Source organism: Rutilus rutilus (assembly GCF_951802725.1).
Source record: "Rutilus rutilus genome assembly, chromosome: 23".
Classification (NCBI taxonomy): domain Eukaryota; kingdom Metazoa; phylum Chordata; class Actinopteri; order Cypriniformes; family Leuciscidae; genus Rutilus; species Rutilus rutilus.
The window spans coordinates 1635512-1653714 of NC_140233.1; the positions used below are offsets into that span (position 1 = coordinate 1635512).

The 18203-nt window shown below is 43.5% G+C and overlaps 1 protein-coding gene across 2 annotated transcripts; it reads right to left on the bottom strand.

Moving 5' to 3' along the window:
* Window positions 1-70: 70 nt before the first annotated feature.
* gxylt1a (glucoside xylosyltransferase 1a) lies at window positions 71-17946 on the bottom strand. Of its 2 annotated transcripts, XM_084397979.1 has the most exons (8): window positions 17281-17945; window positions 16429-16515; window positions 15963-16119; window positions 14007-14138; window positions 11915-12166; window positions 11019-11142; window positions 7304-7476; window positions 71-1270 (listed from the first exon to the last, which is right to left on the bottom strand). In XM_084397979.1, exons 1-8 carry the CDS (start codon window positions 17448-17450, stop codon window positions 1124-1126), a joined length of 1242 nt encoding a protein of 413 aa, XP_084254105.1. In that variant the 5' UTR covers window positions 17451-17945; the 3' UTR covers window positions 71-1123. The 2 variants fall into 2 exon arrangements, with proteins under 2 accessions (XP_084254105.1, XP_084254106.1); XM_084397980.1 differs by lacking the exon at window positions 16429-16515 and having other exon boundaries at window positions 17281-17946.
* Window positions 17947-18203: the final 257 nt, after the last annotated feature.

Below are 18203 nucleotides of genomic sequence, written 5' to 3' on the forward strand. Positions count from 1 at the left end.
CCCCTGACCTCTTCTGCTAAGCTCCTCAGTGTGATCGACGTCCACTAATGAACACACACCTCAACACAACTCAGAGAGAAATCACTTTTATTACAAAAATATAGTGTTTCATTCAGACGTCGGGATTGAAGACGCACACACACGCTCTGACAGATTTACAAATATATCTTCAACTTAAATATAGTTCTTACACACTTCTACATTTAAATTAATCAGTAAAACTCTCATTAACACACCAGAGCACATTCATATCACACACGACCTGCATGATCAAACACACACATCCAACTAAACCTTTCATTTCTACTGATTCAAATCATTTCATTTATACTGATTAAAAAATACTCATATATATATAGCAGTATTTTTATTGTAATATTAAAGGGCAGGAGATGAAAAAACTTGATTTTAATTAATTAATGTATTTATCTGTGGGTGAAGTGTGACCCAAAGACACACATCTGTAGTTTCAGGGTTAAACTCGTACCATGGCACAGATGCTGCCTCAATCTGACTAAATTCCCAAAGTTGTCAAGAAATAACCTGAAATAATAATATAAAATATAAAATCATTTCCAAATGGAATATAAAATCCCCCATTTATGATTTCAGACATGCGTCATAAAGGACAATTATAATACAAATGTACCAACCTTTGATTTTTGAATTGATTTTTACATTCATTATAGCTTTAGTATTCAGAAACCCTCAGTATCACGGAGAACTGGACACACAGATGAGCGAGGGCGTGTTGTGTGTGAAGGTTATGAAGAAGTCAAATAATAATAATAAGAATATCTTATAATTGAGTGCTGATCTGGGATCAGTTCATCTCCCGTGAGACTCGAGAAGAGCTGATGTACCAACACTAATATGAGCTCCGTCACGCTCTGCTTATTCACATTTACTCTGTGTTTCTGTCCTGTTTCCCAGCACAAAGACTCTCAGATCAAGAAGTGTGTGTGTGTGTGTGTGTGTGTGTGTGTGTGATTGTCAGCAGCTGATGGTCTGGATAATATCTGTGATTCATCAGAGAGATGTGAGTCTGATCGCTCCGATCTACAGTGATAACGAAGCTCAAGCCTGGAGAGTGTGTGTGTTGAAGCCTGGAGTGTGTGTGTGTTCAGTGTGTGTGCAGCTCTCGGATGCTCTGGCGCAGGCGTTTGGTGAAGACGTGAGGGACTCTGCCACAGTACGTGTGTTCAGCGCTCCTCAGCTTCTCCTCCAGCGGGACGAGGAGACCACGCTCAGGGTCTTCATCAAACACAAACTGAGGATAAACACAACACAGTTACATGTGTTACACACACACACACACACACACACACACACACACACTCATCAGACGAGCTCAGGGTCTTCATCAAACAGAACAGAGTCAGGTGTGAGAGTCACACACACTCTCAGATGTTCATTAACATCATCAGATCAGAGTCAGTGTCACGGTGAATAATCCAAAGCCTCTTCAAAAGAACAAACCCGTCAATAATGATAATACAATTATTTGCAGCACTGATACTGTAATTGAACTGAATCAACATTAAACTGAACTGAATCAACATCGAACTGAACTAACGCAACACTGAACTGAATCGACATTGAACTGAACTGAATCAACACTGAACTGAATCGACACTGAACTGAACTGAATCGACATTGAACTGAACTGAATCAACACTGAACTGAACTGAATCAACACTGAACTGAATCGACATTGAACTGAACTGAATCAACACTGAACTGAACTGAATCAACACTGAACTGAATCAACACTGAACTGAACTGAATCGACACTGAACTGAATCGACATTGAACTGAACTGAATCAACACTGAACTGAACTGAATCAACACTGAACTGAACTGAATCGACATTGAACTGAACTGAATCAACACTGAACTGAACTGAATCGACACTGAACTGAACTGAATCGACATTGAACTGAACTGAATCAACACTGAACTGAACTGAATCGACACTGAACTGAACTGAATCGACATTGAACTGAACTGAATCAACACTGAACTGAACAGTTCATTGGAACGAAACCGTAGCCAAGGCGACATCTATGTATATATCTATACCCGCCCGCGCCGTCAGATCATTTGGACGTGTGCTGTGTTCAAGAGATAACAACAATATAAATACTGTTCGTTTTCTCACACAAACCGCTCGTTTTGTGTCTTAGGCCATCAATGTGTACTTATGATGGGGAATTGTTTAATTTGGACGATGGGGAATTGTTTTAATTTGGACTCTGTGCTTGTGTTTTGAGCCAGTGACCATCGACCTGCATTATATGACTGACAGACAAGAACGGTTTGACCTAAAAATATCAAAATTGAAACTACTGCGGAAACAAAGACACCTACATCTTGGATGCCCTTGAGGTAAGCTAAAACATATCAAAAATTAATTTCAAAGTGAACTATCCCTTTAATGTTACGGACGGGACAGTTCTCGGTTACGCACGGGACAGTTCTCGGTTACGCACGGGACAGTTCTCGGTTACGCACGGGACAGTTCTCGGTTACGCACGGGACAGTTCTCGGTTACGGACGGGACAGTTCTCGGTTACGGACGGGACAGTTCTCGGTTACGCACGGGACAGTTCTCGGTTACGCACGGGACAGTTCTCGGTTACGCACGGGACAGTTCTCGGTTACGGACTGGACAGTTCTCGGTTACGGACGGGACAGTTCTCGGTTACACACGGGACAGTTCTCGGTTACGGACGGGACAGTTCTCGGTTACGCACGGGACAGTTCTCGGTTACGCACGGGACAGTTCTCGGTTACGCACGGGACAGTTCTCGGTTACGCACGGGACAGTTCTCGGTTACGCACGGGACAGTTCTCGGTTACGCACGGGACAGTTCTCGGTTACGGACGGGACAGTTCTCGGTTACTCACGGGACAGTTCTCGGTTACGGACGGGACAGTTCTCGGTTACGGACTGGACAGTTCTCGGTTACGGACTGGACAGTTCTCGGTTACGGACGGGACAGTTCTCGGTTACACACGGGACAGTTCTCGGTTACGGACGGGACAGTTCTCGGTTACACACGGGACAGTTCTCGGTTACGCACGGGACAGTTCTCGGTTACGGACGGGACAGTTCTCGGTTACGGACGGGACAGTTCTCGGTTACGGACTGGACAGTTCTCGGTTACGGACGGGACAGTTCTCGGTTACGCACGGGACAGTTCTCGGTTACGGACGGGACAGTTCTCGGTTACACACGGGACAGTTCTCGGTTACGCACGGGACAGTTCTCGGTTACGGACGGGACAGTTCTCGGTTACGGACGGGACAGTTCTCGGTTACGGACGGGACAGTTCTCGGTTACGGACGGGACAGTTCTCGGTTACGGACGGGACAGTTCTCGGTTACGGACGGGACAGTTCTCGGTTACACACGGGACAGTTCTCGGTTACGGACGGGACAGTTCTCGGTTACACACGGGACAGTTCTCGGTTACGGACGGGACAGTTCTCGGTTACGGACGGGACAGTTCTCGGTTACACACGGGACAGTTCTCGGTTACGGACGGGACAGTTCTCGGTTACGGACGGGACAGTTCTCGGTTACAGTTCTCGGTTACGCACGGGACAGTTCTCGGTTACGCACGGGACAGTTCTCGGTTACGGACGGGACAGTTCTCGGTTACGGACGGGACAGTTCTCGGTTACGGACGGGACAGTTCTCGGTTACGCACGGGACAGTTCTCGGTTACGGACGGGACAGTTCTCGGTTACGCACGGGACAGTTCTCGGTTACGGACGGGACAGTTCTCGGTTACGAACGGGACAGTTCTCGGTTACGAACGGGACAGTTCTCGGTTACGGACGGGACAGTTCTCGGTTACGGACTGGACAGTTCGCGGTTACGGACTGGACAGTTCTCGGTTACACACGGGACAGTTCTCGGTTACGGACTGGACAGTTCTCGGTTACGGACTGGACAGTTCTCGGTTACGGACGGGACAGTTCTCGGTTACGGACGGGACAGTTCTCGGTTACGGACTGGACAGTTCTCGGTTACGGACGGGACAGTTCTCGGTTACGGACTGGACAGTTCTCGGTTACGGACGGGACAGTTCTCGGTTACGGACGGGACAGTTCTCGGTTACGGACTGGACAGTTCTCGGTTACGGACTGGACAGTTCTCGGTTACGGACGGGACAGTTCTCGGTTACGGACGGGACAGTTCTCGGTTACGGACGGGACAGTTCTCGGTTACGGACTGGACAGTTCTCGGTTACGGACTGGACAGTTCTCGGTTACGGACGGGACAGTTCTCGGTTACGGACTGGACAGTTCTCGGTTACGGACTGGACAGTTCTCGGTTACGGACTGGACAGTTCTCGGTTACGGACTGGACAGTTCTCGGTTACGGACGGGACAGTTCTCGGTTACGGACGGGACAGTTCTCGGTTACGGACTGGACAGTTCTCGGTTACGGACGGGACAGTTCTCGGTTACGCACGGGACAGTTCTCGGTTACGCACGGGACAGTTCTCGGTTACGCACGGGACAGTTCTCGGTTACGGACTGGACAGTTCTCGGTTACGGACTGGACAGTTCTCGGTTACGCACGGGACAGTTCTCGGTTACGGACTGGACAGTTCTCGGTTACGCACGGGACAGTTCTCGGTTACGCACGGGACAGTTCTCGGTTACGGACTGGACAGTTCTCGGTTACGCACGGGACAGTTCTCGGTTACGGACTGGACAGTTCTCGGTTACGCACGGGACAGTTCTCGGTTACGCACGGGACAGTTCTCGGTTACGGACTGGACAGTTCTCGGTTACGGACTGGACAGTTCTCGGTTACGCACGGGACAGTTCTCGGTTACGGACTGGACAGTTCTCGGTTACGGACGGGACAGTTCTCGGTTACGGACTGGACAGTTCTCGGTTACGGACTGGACAGTTCTCGGTTACGGACTGGACAGTTCTCGGTTACGGACGGGACAGTTCTCGGTTACGCACGGGACAGTTCTCGGTTACGGACTGGACAGTTCTCGGTTACGGACTGGACAGTTCTCGGTTACGGACGGGACAGTTCTCGGTTACGGACGGGACAGTTCTCGGTTACGGACTGGACAGTTCTCGGTTACGGACTGGACAGTTCTCGGTTACGGACTGGACAGTTCTCGGTTACGCACGGGACAGTTCTCGGTTACGGACTGGACAGTTCTCGGTTACGGACTGGACAGTTCTCGGTTACGCACGGGACAGTTCTCGGTTACGGACTGGACAGTTCTCGGTTACGGACTGGACAGTTCTCGGTTACGGACGGGACAGTTCTCGGTTACGGACGGGACAGTTCTCGGTTACGGACTGGACAGTTCTCGGTTACGGACTGGACAGTTCTCGGTTACGGACGGGACAGTTCTCGGTTACGGACTGGACAGTTCTCGGTTACGGACTGGACAGTTCTCGGTTACGGACGGGACAGTTCTCGGTTACGCCACTACTGTGTGTGTGTGTGTGTGTGTGTGTGAGGGAAAGAGTGAAAACAAGAAATGTAAAGCAAGCAACATAAATGTGATGTTTCTGTAGGGAATAGCGAACACTGAATGTGTGTGTGACACACTCCTGATGGACAGCTCCTCCTGTGTGTATGTGTGTGTGTGAGAGTGTGTGTGTGTGTGTGTGTGTGTCTCTGGGCTGTTGATCTGTTGATCTGGACATGAACTCGCAGAAACGCAGAGACGCATCAGCAACTGAATCATGAGCCGCCGCTAATGGATGCTCACATTAGCTAATGGTGTACGAGACTTCCTGTGATAGCAGCGACACTGACCATAATGACCACACACACACACACACACACACACACACACACACACACACACACACACTAACTAGAGAACCAACACATACTTTTCTAGGCAATTTTCTAGTCGCATTCCCAACTGTGTGTGAAAAGACTCCACAAACCCTGCAGTGCAAACACATCCTGATATTCCAACATTGCCAGTTGGATTCGGGAAAATCCCTGGCACCTGAAGCAGTCCAGACGAGGACACACACACACACACACACACACACACACACACTGAGGAGTGCCAGCGAGCGCAAACAGAGGCCGGTCCAAGCAGAGGGAGAGTGTGTGTCGGGACCGTCTGATCACCTGAGCAGGTGTGATACACACACACACACACACACACACAGCAGAGGGAGAGTGTGTGTCGGGACCGTCTGATCACCTGAGCAGGTGTGATACACACACACACACACACACACACACAGCAGAGGGAGAGTGTGTGTCGGGACCGTCTGATCACCTGAGCAGGTGTGATACACACACACACACACACACACACACACACAGCAGAGGGACAGTGTGTGTCAGGACCCTCCCACATTAACAGCGGCTAATTATGTTTTATGTGTTACACAAGTGCCTGATGTAATCACTCCATCGGGATATTAAACTCTCGGCGGGAGACGAGAACTGGAAATAACCACAGAATAATCTGGATAATATAAATGAACAGTTCTGACGACTAATAGTGAAATATTAAGCCCATGGATCATAGCCAGGTATTTAATTATTTACAAATATTTTGAACTAGTTTTTCTTTTCTGTTTACATTTTAATTTTAGCTAATATTTAAGTTATTTTGTTGTGTGTTTTTTTCTTTATTTTATTATTATTCCTTTTTATAAATATTTTAAATATTAATAAATAAATGTGTATTTTTTTAAACATTACCAGTCAAATGTTTGGAATAATTAAGATTTTTAAATTTTTTAAATAAAAGGCTGCATTTATTTAATCAACAATACAGTAAAAATACCATCATTTATAGAAAATGTTTTATATTTTTAAAAGAAGTTTGATGAAAAATACAGTAATATTGTGAAATATTATTCCAGTGTAGATCATCTGTTTTCTATGTGAATATACAGTAAAGAGTATTAGGGTTGGATTCCTATGGATTCCTGTGGTCAAAGCTGAATGTTCAGCATCATTACTTTTTTTTTTTACAGAATTGTATAGATATATATATAAAAAAAAAATTATTTACATACAAAAAATTTACAAAATACACAAAAATGGAGCAAAAACAAAACACGGAAACAAAACAGAAAAACAACAATAGAAGAATAGACGAGCAAAAAAAAAAGGTAAAGAGAAAAGAAAAGAAAAGAAAAGAAAAGAAAAGAAAAGAAAAGAAAGACCTTATAATTTGATATATGTCCTCTGGGGGTGTTGAGCGCTTTAAGGTATTCAGTACTTTAACATTAGACATTTGGCATTAGTTAGTGAACGATGATAACCCGATCATACCTGCTGGATGACCTCATAAACGGCTCTGAATGCCGGCTGCCGGTCGTCATGGTAAGCGCCGCGGTTGCCGTGGAGAATGTAAGCGCCGTGGTGTTCGGCGGGGGGGCAGTTGCTTCCATAGATGCAGTGATCGGGCCGGTAGTTCCAGTGGCACGGGAACACCAGCAGAGTCTCTGCGGATCCAGAGAGAGGGATTCAGAGCGGGACACTGCGCTTCATACTGCATACTGGGAGAGTATATACCGCCTTAAAACTGGATCCTACTGGAAGAGTATATACCGCCTTAAAACTGGATCCTACTGGAAGAGTATATACTGCCTTAATACTGTATACCAGAGGTGGGGGACTCGAGTCACATGACTTGACTCGAGACGGACTTAAGTCGCAAATTTTAAGACTTGAGACTTGCTTGACAAATATTTATAAAAGACTTGACTTGACTTTGACTTTATATTCATGACTTGAGACTTGACTCGGACTTGAGTTAAATGACTCGAAATAACTTGTATTCTGTTGAATAGATATCTGTTTTAGAACGCACCGCAACCTAACCACGTGACGCAGCAGGCAAGCAGAGAGTGCTAACGGGGGGGTGAGAGAGAGGCGCGGGCGCGATCGAACAGTGGAAACATAAAAACATACTCTGTCATTTAGTTCATAGTACAGGACATCATTCAAACTGCAAAGTGTTTACTTATATTTGTGTAAACTCGCAATAAAACACAACCTTGTGCTTTTGTCAAACTGTAAACTTTGTTTTTGCAATCGTACACTGTCTAATAATTGGTCTTCAGTGTTAGACTTTGAGTGAAAAGCCTATGGATAGTTTTTGGGGATGCACATAAAAGATTGTGTACACCTTCACACACACAAATAAAAATATTCATACAGACTTGTGAACCCAACCATGCATCCACAAATAAACAAAACAAACAAAAAATGTATAAAAACCTCGAACTTGCAAGCACAACCACGCACATGCAAACAATACACTCTTCACTCATACAGATGCACACACATTCACTCACTTTCATCATACTAAATCAAATAACCTCTCTTGCTCTTTCCTTTAAAAAAAAAAGAAAGAAAAAAAAGGAAATATCTAACTTGAGGATATAGATGTTCATGTTCCATGAAGGGGATGCTTGTTTGAAGAATGCCATTTGGTGGCATAGAAACCATTATACTTGCATTGATTAAGACTTTTTAATGGTCTTCTGCAATGTTTGAGGCATATTTAGGTACAGCAGCTGTTTCAATATTTTACATGCTTTTATGTTGGCCTAATTTCAGTTACATTTTAGGCTATGTACTGTAGGTTTACATTTTATTTATTTTTAGATTTTTATTGTATTAACAACTCAGCTGTATGTGGAGTCCTTTTGAGTAGAAATGCATATTGCAATTTTTTTGTTGCAAATAAAAATCCCATAGTCCGTAACTACTACAGTTTTAACTTATTTTAATATATAAATTCAGTTAAATCGTCAAACATTTGTATGACTTGCCAGTGACTTGCTTAACCCAAGCTACGACTTGACTTGAATTGCTTTTCACAAAATTGACTTGGACTTGCTTGAGACTTGAAGGTTAAGACTTGAGACTTACTTGTGACTTGCACATGTGTGACTTACTCCCACCTCTGCTGTATACTACTGGGAGAGTATATACCACCTTTAAACTAGATCCTACTGGGAGAGTACATACCGCCTTAAAACTAGATCCAACTGGGATATACCGCCTTAAGATATATCCCCGTATTACCGCCTTAAGATATACCGCCTTAAAACTAGATCCTACTGGGAGAGTTTATATTAGGGCTGCACGATTTGGGGAAAATGTCATATTGCGATAATAGAGGTCAATATTGCGATTGCGATATGCGATATAATAAACAAATGGTTTCATGAGTCAACTTGCTTGGTTCTCAAGGAAAATAAATGCACACACAGATTAGTGATAATCTGCCTAAAGAAAAAAGTTCTTTAGTCTTTATTTTTTATTATTTATTTAATATTGATTAAATATGGAAAAAGCAATAACATTGGACGAACCAGGTGCATTGTTTAAAGTGTTATAGCACATGTGCTAATTTTCAACACCTGTCCATAGGGGGCTTTTAAAAGTCAATTTCAAAATACTAAAATTTTCAAAAGTAAAAAGCTTGTGCTTTTGTATGATATCACAATGATGCCATCTCGGTTTCTTGTCAAATATCTTAATTGCCTGTTTATATAGAGAAGTGACTGGTTTCAGAGTGTACGCTGATGTTTGTGACAAGAGCAGTGAGTGTTTTTCTCTGTTCCTTGTTTTTCCTTGATTAACTTTAGCGACAGATATAATTAGTAGCTACTGTGTACTGTCCCTTTAAGACCAGCTGCTGTCAGAGACGCGGATCTCATACGCACCTCATTCTCTCGCGAGTCAGAACTCTTAACGTTCATCATAAGACTAATCTTATGTTATGAAGATACTCGACAAAAAGACATTTTGGCATAATTGTGTGTTATTGTAAGTTCAAGCTCGAAAGAGAACTGTATTCTGGCATGCTGTTTTGTGCGCACGCACGATATTATTGCGAGTCTTTCTGTGTGTCACAGGCAGCGCGTTCATTTTGGCATAGGCTACATGTGTGTTGTTCGTTCTACCGCGAAAGAGAACTTGATACTGGCGCGCGTCTATCAGTGGTCGTGTGTGTGTGTGTGTGTGTGTCAGGAGGACATTCACTGACTGACAGCGCGTTCTTTTTTGTCTTATCGCGCATGAATGGTTTAAAAGCATTTGCATGAATAAGAGCGGGACCAAAGGATGCCAAAAATTAACAGATGGTGCATTTATAGGCTTATTTGTTTATTTAATATAAAATCGCAGCATTTTGTGTCATATAATCGCGTAGGCTTGACATCGCGATTGCGATTGCGATACGATTAATCGTGCAGCACTAGTTTATATCACCTTAAAACTAGATCCAACTGGGATATACCGCCTTAAGATATATCCCCGTATTACCGCCTTAAAACTAGATCCTACTGGGAGAGTTTATACCGCCTTAAAACTAGATCCTACTGGGAGAGTTTATACCGCCTTAAAACTAGATCCTACTGGGATATAGTACCGCCTTAAGATATATCCCCCATAATACCAATACCGCCTTAAGATATACCGCCTTAAAACTAGATCCTACTGGGAGACCACCTTAAAACTGTATACTGGGAGAGTATATACCGCATTAATATAATGAAGTCAGTCTGCTAATGAGCATTAATAATGATGTCACACTGCTTGACCTCAGTGAGTCATGAGCAGTTAACACTCAGAAACACACCTGTGTATGTCATGCACACAGAAAGCTACTGTGAACAGTGTTGAGAGTACTATGGGAGCATGTTATTCTGAGTTATACAATATACAGTTATATTATATATTCCAGCAATAAGCATTCTCTTTCACAATATGCATGCAATAAATATTTCAAATTTCAGAAGGCAAATAATATGATTCATGTATAAAATGTGCAATATAGATAAACTTGCTTTGCCGTACTACTGTTGCTGCATGACCTCACTATACTGGTGGTGATGCGGTGATCATGTGACCTGTGCACCTGGTGATGATGATGCGGTGATCATGTGACCTGTGTACCTGATGATGATGATGCGGTGATCATGTGACCTGTGTACCTGGTGATGATGCGGTGGTCATGTGACCTGTGTACCTGGGTTATAGTGGAATATGATGTTGAGCAGGTCTTGGTCTCCCCAGGTGATGTTGAGCTTGTATTTGTTGAGCAGTGGCATCAGTAGATCAGCCCACTTCAGACTCACTGCTGCCACGTCATTCTGTGACACACACACACACACACACACACAGAATCACACAGACACAGACACAGACACACACACGCGCAACACACACACACACACACACACACACACACACACACACACACACACACACACACACACACACACACACACACACACTGTGAATGACTCTCCTTTTCCTCCTGTGTTCAGTCCAGCAGATCAGTCATCTGAGTGCATGTATGTATAATGGTGATAATAATCACTCTTGCTCAGTCTCATGTGTGACAAATAAATGAATGAATAAACCACTTCTGTAATGAGAAAACACATCATTCAATCTGAGCAACAGAAGAGCAACAGCGCCATCTGCTGGACATCCTCTCACACACACACACACACACGTTTTATCAACATCAACATTCAACGTTTAAAAAGTATATTTATATAAACTAATTTGATGACACAGGAGTCTCTGACCTTGAAGTGTGTGTGTGTATGTGTGTGTGTGTCTGATGCGAGTCGTGTTCATCACGGTTGTCCCTGACCTTGAAGTGTGTGTGTGTGTGTATCTGTGTATGTGTGTGTGTGTTTGATGCGAGTCGTGTTCATCATGGTTGTCCCTGACCTTGAAGTGTGTGTGTGTGTGTGTGTATGTGTGTGTGTCTGATGCGAGTCGTGTTCATCACTGTTGTCCCTGACCTTGAAGTGTGTGTGACTGATGCGAGTCTTGTTCATCACAGGAGTCTCTGACCTTGAAGTGTGTGTGTGTCTGATGCGAGTCATGTTCATCACAGGAGTCTCTGACCTTGAAGTGTGTGTGTCTGATGCGAGTCATGTTCATGAGCATGACGCCGGAGTTGAGGCCGGTGTGGCCGTGGTACGGGTGTCGGGAGAAGCGGTTGTACCAGCCGATGCGCGGCTCCTCGTGTTCGGGGGCCATCGCCGCCACATGGGTCTGGTTGAAGCCCTCCAGGAGCCGCCACACGTCCTCCACCGCGCGCAGGAACAGCACATCCGTGTCCACGTACAGCACAGAGTCCACGTGCTGCAGAATCAGCTGAGACACAACACACAATCAGCAGAAGAAGAAGTACAATCATTTTTTTTAAATCAGCTGAGAAATAAAAATATTAATTTCTTAGTTTTATTGATCCAAAATGTTTTTATAAATTTTCTTCTATATCTTTTCTGATTTTCTGTACATCGCGGCTTTGAAATGTTAAAGCCCCGCCCCCAGCCACACCCCCATACACATGATTCGACCATTAGTCGACTATAGGCAAGACTTGACGATTCTGATTCGACTATGAAAATCCATAGTCAGGGACACCCCCCAAAAAAAAAAAAAAAAAAATGAGCTGAGAAAAATATTATAATAATAAAAATGAGCTGAGAAATGATTAAAAAAAAAAAAAGCTGAGAATTATTATTATTTTATTTTTTTTAAATCAGCTGAGAAATGAATAGAAAATAATAATAGAAAAATCAGCTGAGAAATTATAACAAAATAACAATAAAAAACATCAGCTGAAATAAATAATTAAAATAAAAAATAATTTAAAAAATCAGCTGAAAAAAAGATATAATAATAAAAAATATAATAATAATTATATATATAATAAATAATTAAAAAAAATAAAATCTGATAGAATCTGCTGGTAAAGCAGGCCGGTCACTTCACAGACGCTCAGGAGGAAAATGTTCTGCTCTGGATTCAATCAGTTTCAGTCTCAGCTCAAGCTGAGGAGTCGACATCAAACCTCAATCATCAGGACACTTACATCGGGTGAAGCCACACATCTCCAGCTGAGAGTAAAGTTATCCAGGAGGTAGAGTAAAGTTCTCCAGGAGGTAGAGTAAAGTTCTCCAGGAGGTAGAGTAAAGTTCTCCAGGAGGTAGAGTAAAGTTATTCAGGAGGTAGAGTAAAGTTCTCCAGGAGGTAGAGTAAAGTTCTCCAGGAGGTAGAGTAAAGTTCTCCAGGAGGTAGAGTAAAGTTATCCAGGAGGTAGAGTAAAGTTATCCAGGAGGTAGAGTAAAGTTCTCCAGGAGGTAGAGTAAAGTTCTCCAGGAGGTAGAGTAAAGTTTATTCCTCTCAGACCTGAAGCCTGTTTTACACTCTGAGCCTGAAAGCACTCCTGCTACAAATCATTTGGGCAAATCAGCAAGACCAAAGTCAATACTGGAGTAACTTTTCCCAGATGGAAAGAGCTCATGAGGAGCAAAGATGTTAAAACAGACACCGAAGTCTTCTGCTTTCTTCTCGACAGGTAATTCAGCCTATTTGTGTAAACTCCAAGTTTTATAGTTACTTGTCAAACCATAGCATGGCTGTGCATAACGCCAGAACGACCTCTAGTATAACTCAAGTTACTTTTCCTCGCGTCAATGGTGAAAAAGTATTGTTTACCTTGTAACATAAATCTGTGCTGCGACGGATCACAGGTGATAGTTTTAAAGGCGCAATTGGACGAAGTCGAACTAGAAGCCGTGTTAATCTAGGAGTAATACGGCCACCGTAGGAGTTAAAACGCCCTCGGAATTGAAAGGAACAGAAACTAATATTCACTGGGTAGTCATATACAATTTCACCGCTAGATGGGGGAAAATATCACACAGTGTAGCTTTAACTATTAGGGGCCGCTAACACAACACCGCTTTACAGGAAACAGAAAACTTTAATGTGTTCTGACCGTTCATTCGCACGACAACAGTGTTTGGTGTTTAACAGGTCTTCAGTGCATTACAGGCCTGATCTGATGAAGTGTGTGTGTGTGTGTGTGTGTGTTCTCACAGGGATGAAGAGTCTCTGAGCAGCGCAGGGCTTGAAGAGCCTTATGAAGTGTGTGTGTGTGTGTGTGTGTGTGTGTGTGTGTGTGTGTGTGTGTGTGTGTTCTCACAGGGATGAAGAGTCTCTGAGCAGCGCAGGGCTTGAAGAGTCTCCTCCACTCTCTGGCGTTCTCACTGGGGAAGCTGACGGGATACACACTGTAGAGGAACCTGGAGCGAAACCTGCGAGGCCACGAGTCCAGCTGCAACACACACACACACACACACACACAATTCTCAAATCAAGATAGTAGTAGTAATATGTAATATGTTTTCTGGGAGAAAAAGTGAGTGAGTTTTTGCTTAAAACAAGAAAAATGATCTGACAATGGGGTCAGAGAAGTAATGTTCATTTTGTTGTCATGATTTCATGAAAGTATGATGTATTGCGACATCAGAAACGAAGAAAAGCTAAATAATGACTATTGTAACGCTTGCCGTAAAGCAAGTCAAGTTTGTAGTTTTCTTCTGTCTCATTGGAACTACAGAAACACGACCCGGTGTGGCAATCTTCCAGAGTGAGGTTACAGCAGATATAGGGCTGCAGAGCGGAGGCAGGACTCACCCCGTCACGACTCACCCCGTCACGACTTGATGAACCACTGAGACCATTTTGGAAACATTATTTTAAGGTAAAAAATGTTACATAGTGTTGCTTTAAGTGTAAATGAGACACATGAGTGTGAGATGATCTCTGAGCTGATGCTCTCAGACACACGACAGCAGCGTCTCCACTAATGCTGGATATCAGTGTGTTTTCTGCTCACCAACTGCTTTTTAATCTTCGCTGTGGCTTCAATGCAAATGAACAAGCGCACCGTTATGTGTTGCGCAGTGACGTGTGTGTTCAAGTCATAGACTGTAAAAAAATATGGACGATGCCCCTTCGCTCTCTTCCATTGATGAGAACTGAAGCCGCCAGAGTCCCGATATGGCGCTGACATATTGGAACTTGAGTCTGCGCAGTAGCGATCTCGGGACCAGACCTGCGCAGTCGTGAGCAGGAAGTAAAGCCGCGAAATCAGCGCTCCGCCCTCACTCTCACAGAATGGTCATGCCCCCCCGGAAGAATTTTTTTTACATTTTAAAGATAAATTCATTAATCTGGTGCACTTTGAGTCACCCCGAATCCACTGTTAAAAATAAATAACCCGCAAAACGCCCATATTCTTTGATTTAGATATCTGCATCTGATCATCACATTACAATTATTCAAATTCTCAGTGTTAAGCATGATAATATGGTGACATCACACTGAAGTAGGCTGATTTAAAATGGACATTTATTTAAAATAAAAGTTCTTCTTTTGGCAAAATTACATTTCCTTAATAGCCTAAACAGAGGCTTTACTCCCTTCAAACTTAAGTTGTTAATGTTTCATTACATCACTGTTTGAAAACACTCAGAATATTTTTTGTTACCTTTATAAAGGGCATTTTTCCCCTAATTTTATTAACTGTATGCTCCATCTTTCATTTCAAATTCTTAAATTTGATCAATATATTCTATTAAAATAATAAGACACTAGGCTGTTACCAATCAAATTAAATAATTTACATTGAAAAAATTATGACTGTATTAAATGAGATTATTTTTTATATTTTTGAATATACAAATAAGGAATGTTGAAGAGAATGATACTTTATGAAACTAACCCGCCAGTAGGAGGCGGCAGGCGACCGTCTTAATGAGCGAGTCATTGAGTCATTGAGTCATTCATTCAAACGATTCGTTCAAACGGCTGATTTATTCAGAATGAGGCAGTTTATGAATGGGTCACTGAATCTTTGACTCAACCGATTCGTTCAGCACAGTGAGGAAACAGAGCCAGTAACAGGCCCGGCTGGCTGACAGCCTGACCCGCCACAGCTGATCTTTACCCGCATTCGGCGTGTGTTCATTTCAAACTCTGCGTATGAAGAGCCAGAGTGTGTGTGTGTGTGTGTGTGTGTGTGTGTGTGTGTGTGTGTGTGTGTGTGTGTGTGTGTGTGTGTGTGTTTGTGTGTGTTGGTGTTAGAGGAGCTCACGGCGTGTGTGAAGCCGGCATGCAGCTCGTCCTCTGCGAAGATGTGGAAGTGCAGATCTCTGCGGCTGAAGAGCACAGCGGACTTCAGCATCGTCAGCGTCTCCTCCAGACGAGAGCCACAGGCCACCACCGCCAGCCCGACCGGATCCCAGCCGGACCTGCACAGCCAGAGGTCAGAGGTCATCACACAGGCCAACAGCACAGGTCAGAGGTCAGCTCACAGGCCAACAGCACAGGCCAGAGGTCAGCACACAGGCCAGAGGTCAGCAGCACACAGGCCAACAGCACAGGTCAGAGGTCAGCACACAGGTCAGCACCCGCTGGGAATGATGTACGTTCACATGGATCTGGTTCTGCAAACCCCGTCCAGCTACACACACACACACACACACACACACACACACACACACACACACACACACACACACACACACACACACAACCCCTCAGACCCATCGAGACCCTACCTAAGAGCCGGGTCCGTAACGCAGTGTCTTCGGCACACGGGGAGAGTCCCGTACGGCTCCCAGCGAGAGGCCGAGCCCGAGTCACACCTGAGGCACACAAACAGGCTCTTCGTGATCAGAGACGGGGTTCAATCAGAGACGCATTAACAACCGGCCTGTAACCTGACAGACCAATAATGATCCTGTTCACCCATCATATGTGGAGGGCATCTAAACTAATTAATACACTAGTACTAACAACAGAAAGAAGATCAAAATCACTGTTAACTCATTGACATTCAGCAGTGAATACACCACAAATAATGAGGATAATAATAATAAACTCTTAAACTGTCTTTAAGGGGGACTGTTTCACACCACTGTGAAATTGAACTCAAGATGACCTGACTCGCAAATATTATTAATTACGTAACATGACGTTCACCCAGTAGGCGTCACTGATTGGCGGACCGGTGGGCGGGCGTTAGCCAGCGGGCGAATTAACGTCTACTATTATGAACGAAGCTTATGAATATTAAGTAGATATTAGCCGAAGTTAAGCAGAATAAACGTCAGCGGGACCAAATTCATATCCATCAGCACACAATAAGGCTAAATGACCAGAAATCCATCACAAATAATTGTTAAAATTGACAAAACAGCCTGAAATAAGCAATAGCCGGGCTAAATTACTCTTAAAGGCTGCTTTCGTTGAGAATTCCCTTATTTATAACGACTGCCCAGTCATTTTTATATATTTTAAAGATTTCACATAACGAGTCCAGTATTTATGAGCTGAATTCTGTATTGTCGTGAGGTAGTTAGTGCAGTAAATGTGTGTAGTGTTGTTGTGAGGTTGTTTTGTTTACATACCTGTCATCGTGCGCGCGCTCACTCAGGCCTGGATCCGCTGCGCGTGTCCGCTGCGCTCGAGCCTGTTGATTCGCGCTCTCCAGTGACGACACCAGCTGATTAAATATGTAGAGCACCGAGAAGAAGACTAATAGCGCGCAGACGAACAACACACGAAGATTCCGCAGCATTTTCTAACTAAAAGAGCAGCCATGGAGATGTAAATCACGCTGCGTCGTTCAGCGCCCTCGACTAGCCTACTATGGCGGAGGCGTGCTCATGAATATTAATGAGCTGCTTCGAAAACTTCCTGGAGCTTTAGTCACGTGACCACGTTTTGTCCAGTAAAGGGTAAAGGGTTGAGGAGCCGACCAATGAAAAGTTCCCAGATTGCTCCTCTCATGAATATGATTAAATACTCGCTAACTCTGCATTATATGTTAATATAAACACACCACAGTCATTACATATAGTAAAAACTAACTTATATCACTGATATATGATAATATTCATCAAATGTTAAAAGAAAAGCAGAGACTTTAATTTGTAACCAGCGCACAGAAAGCCTGTAGCTTCAATAGTAACAAATCAATGTACGACCAATCACTGATCCTTCTGGTTCTTACAATGTGATGATTGGTCTGATCACGTGTGTACGTGAAATGTGCAGCCTCTGTTACGACTGAGCACATCGACCTTCTGATCCAAAGAACTAGATCAAAGTGATTATAGTTAATACCATCAATGTTATAAGTATATCTTAATATTCGTAAAACTGCAATACTCGTTAGTTTTTCTTTCGTGAAGTTCAACTTCTTTTAAGTTTTTTTGAACTTATTTTTCTTATAACACTTATCCTATAAGTATGTTCTCTCTTCAAACTCTTCCTCATTATAAACAATTTGTTTAGATTTTTACTGTCTTAGTTTTTTTTCTTCGTCTTC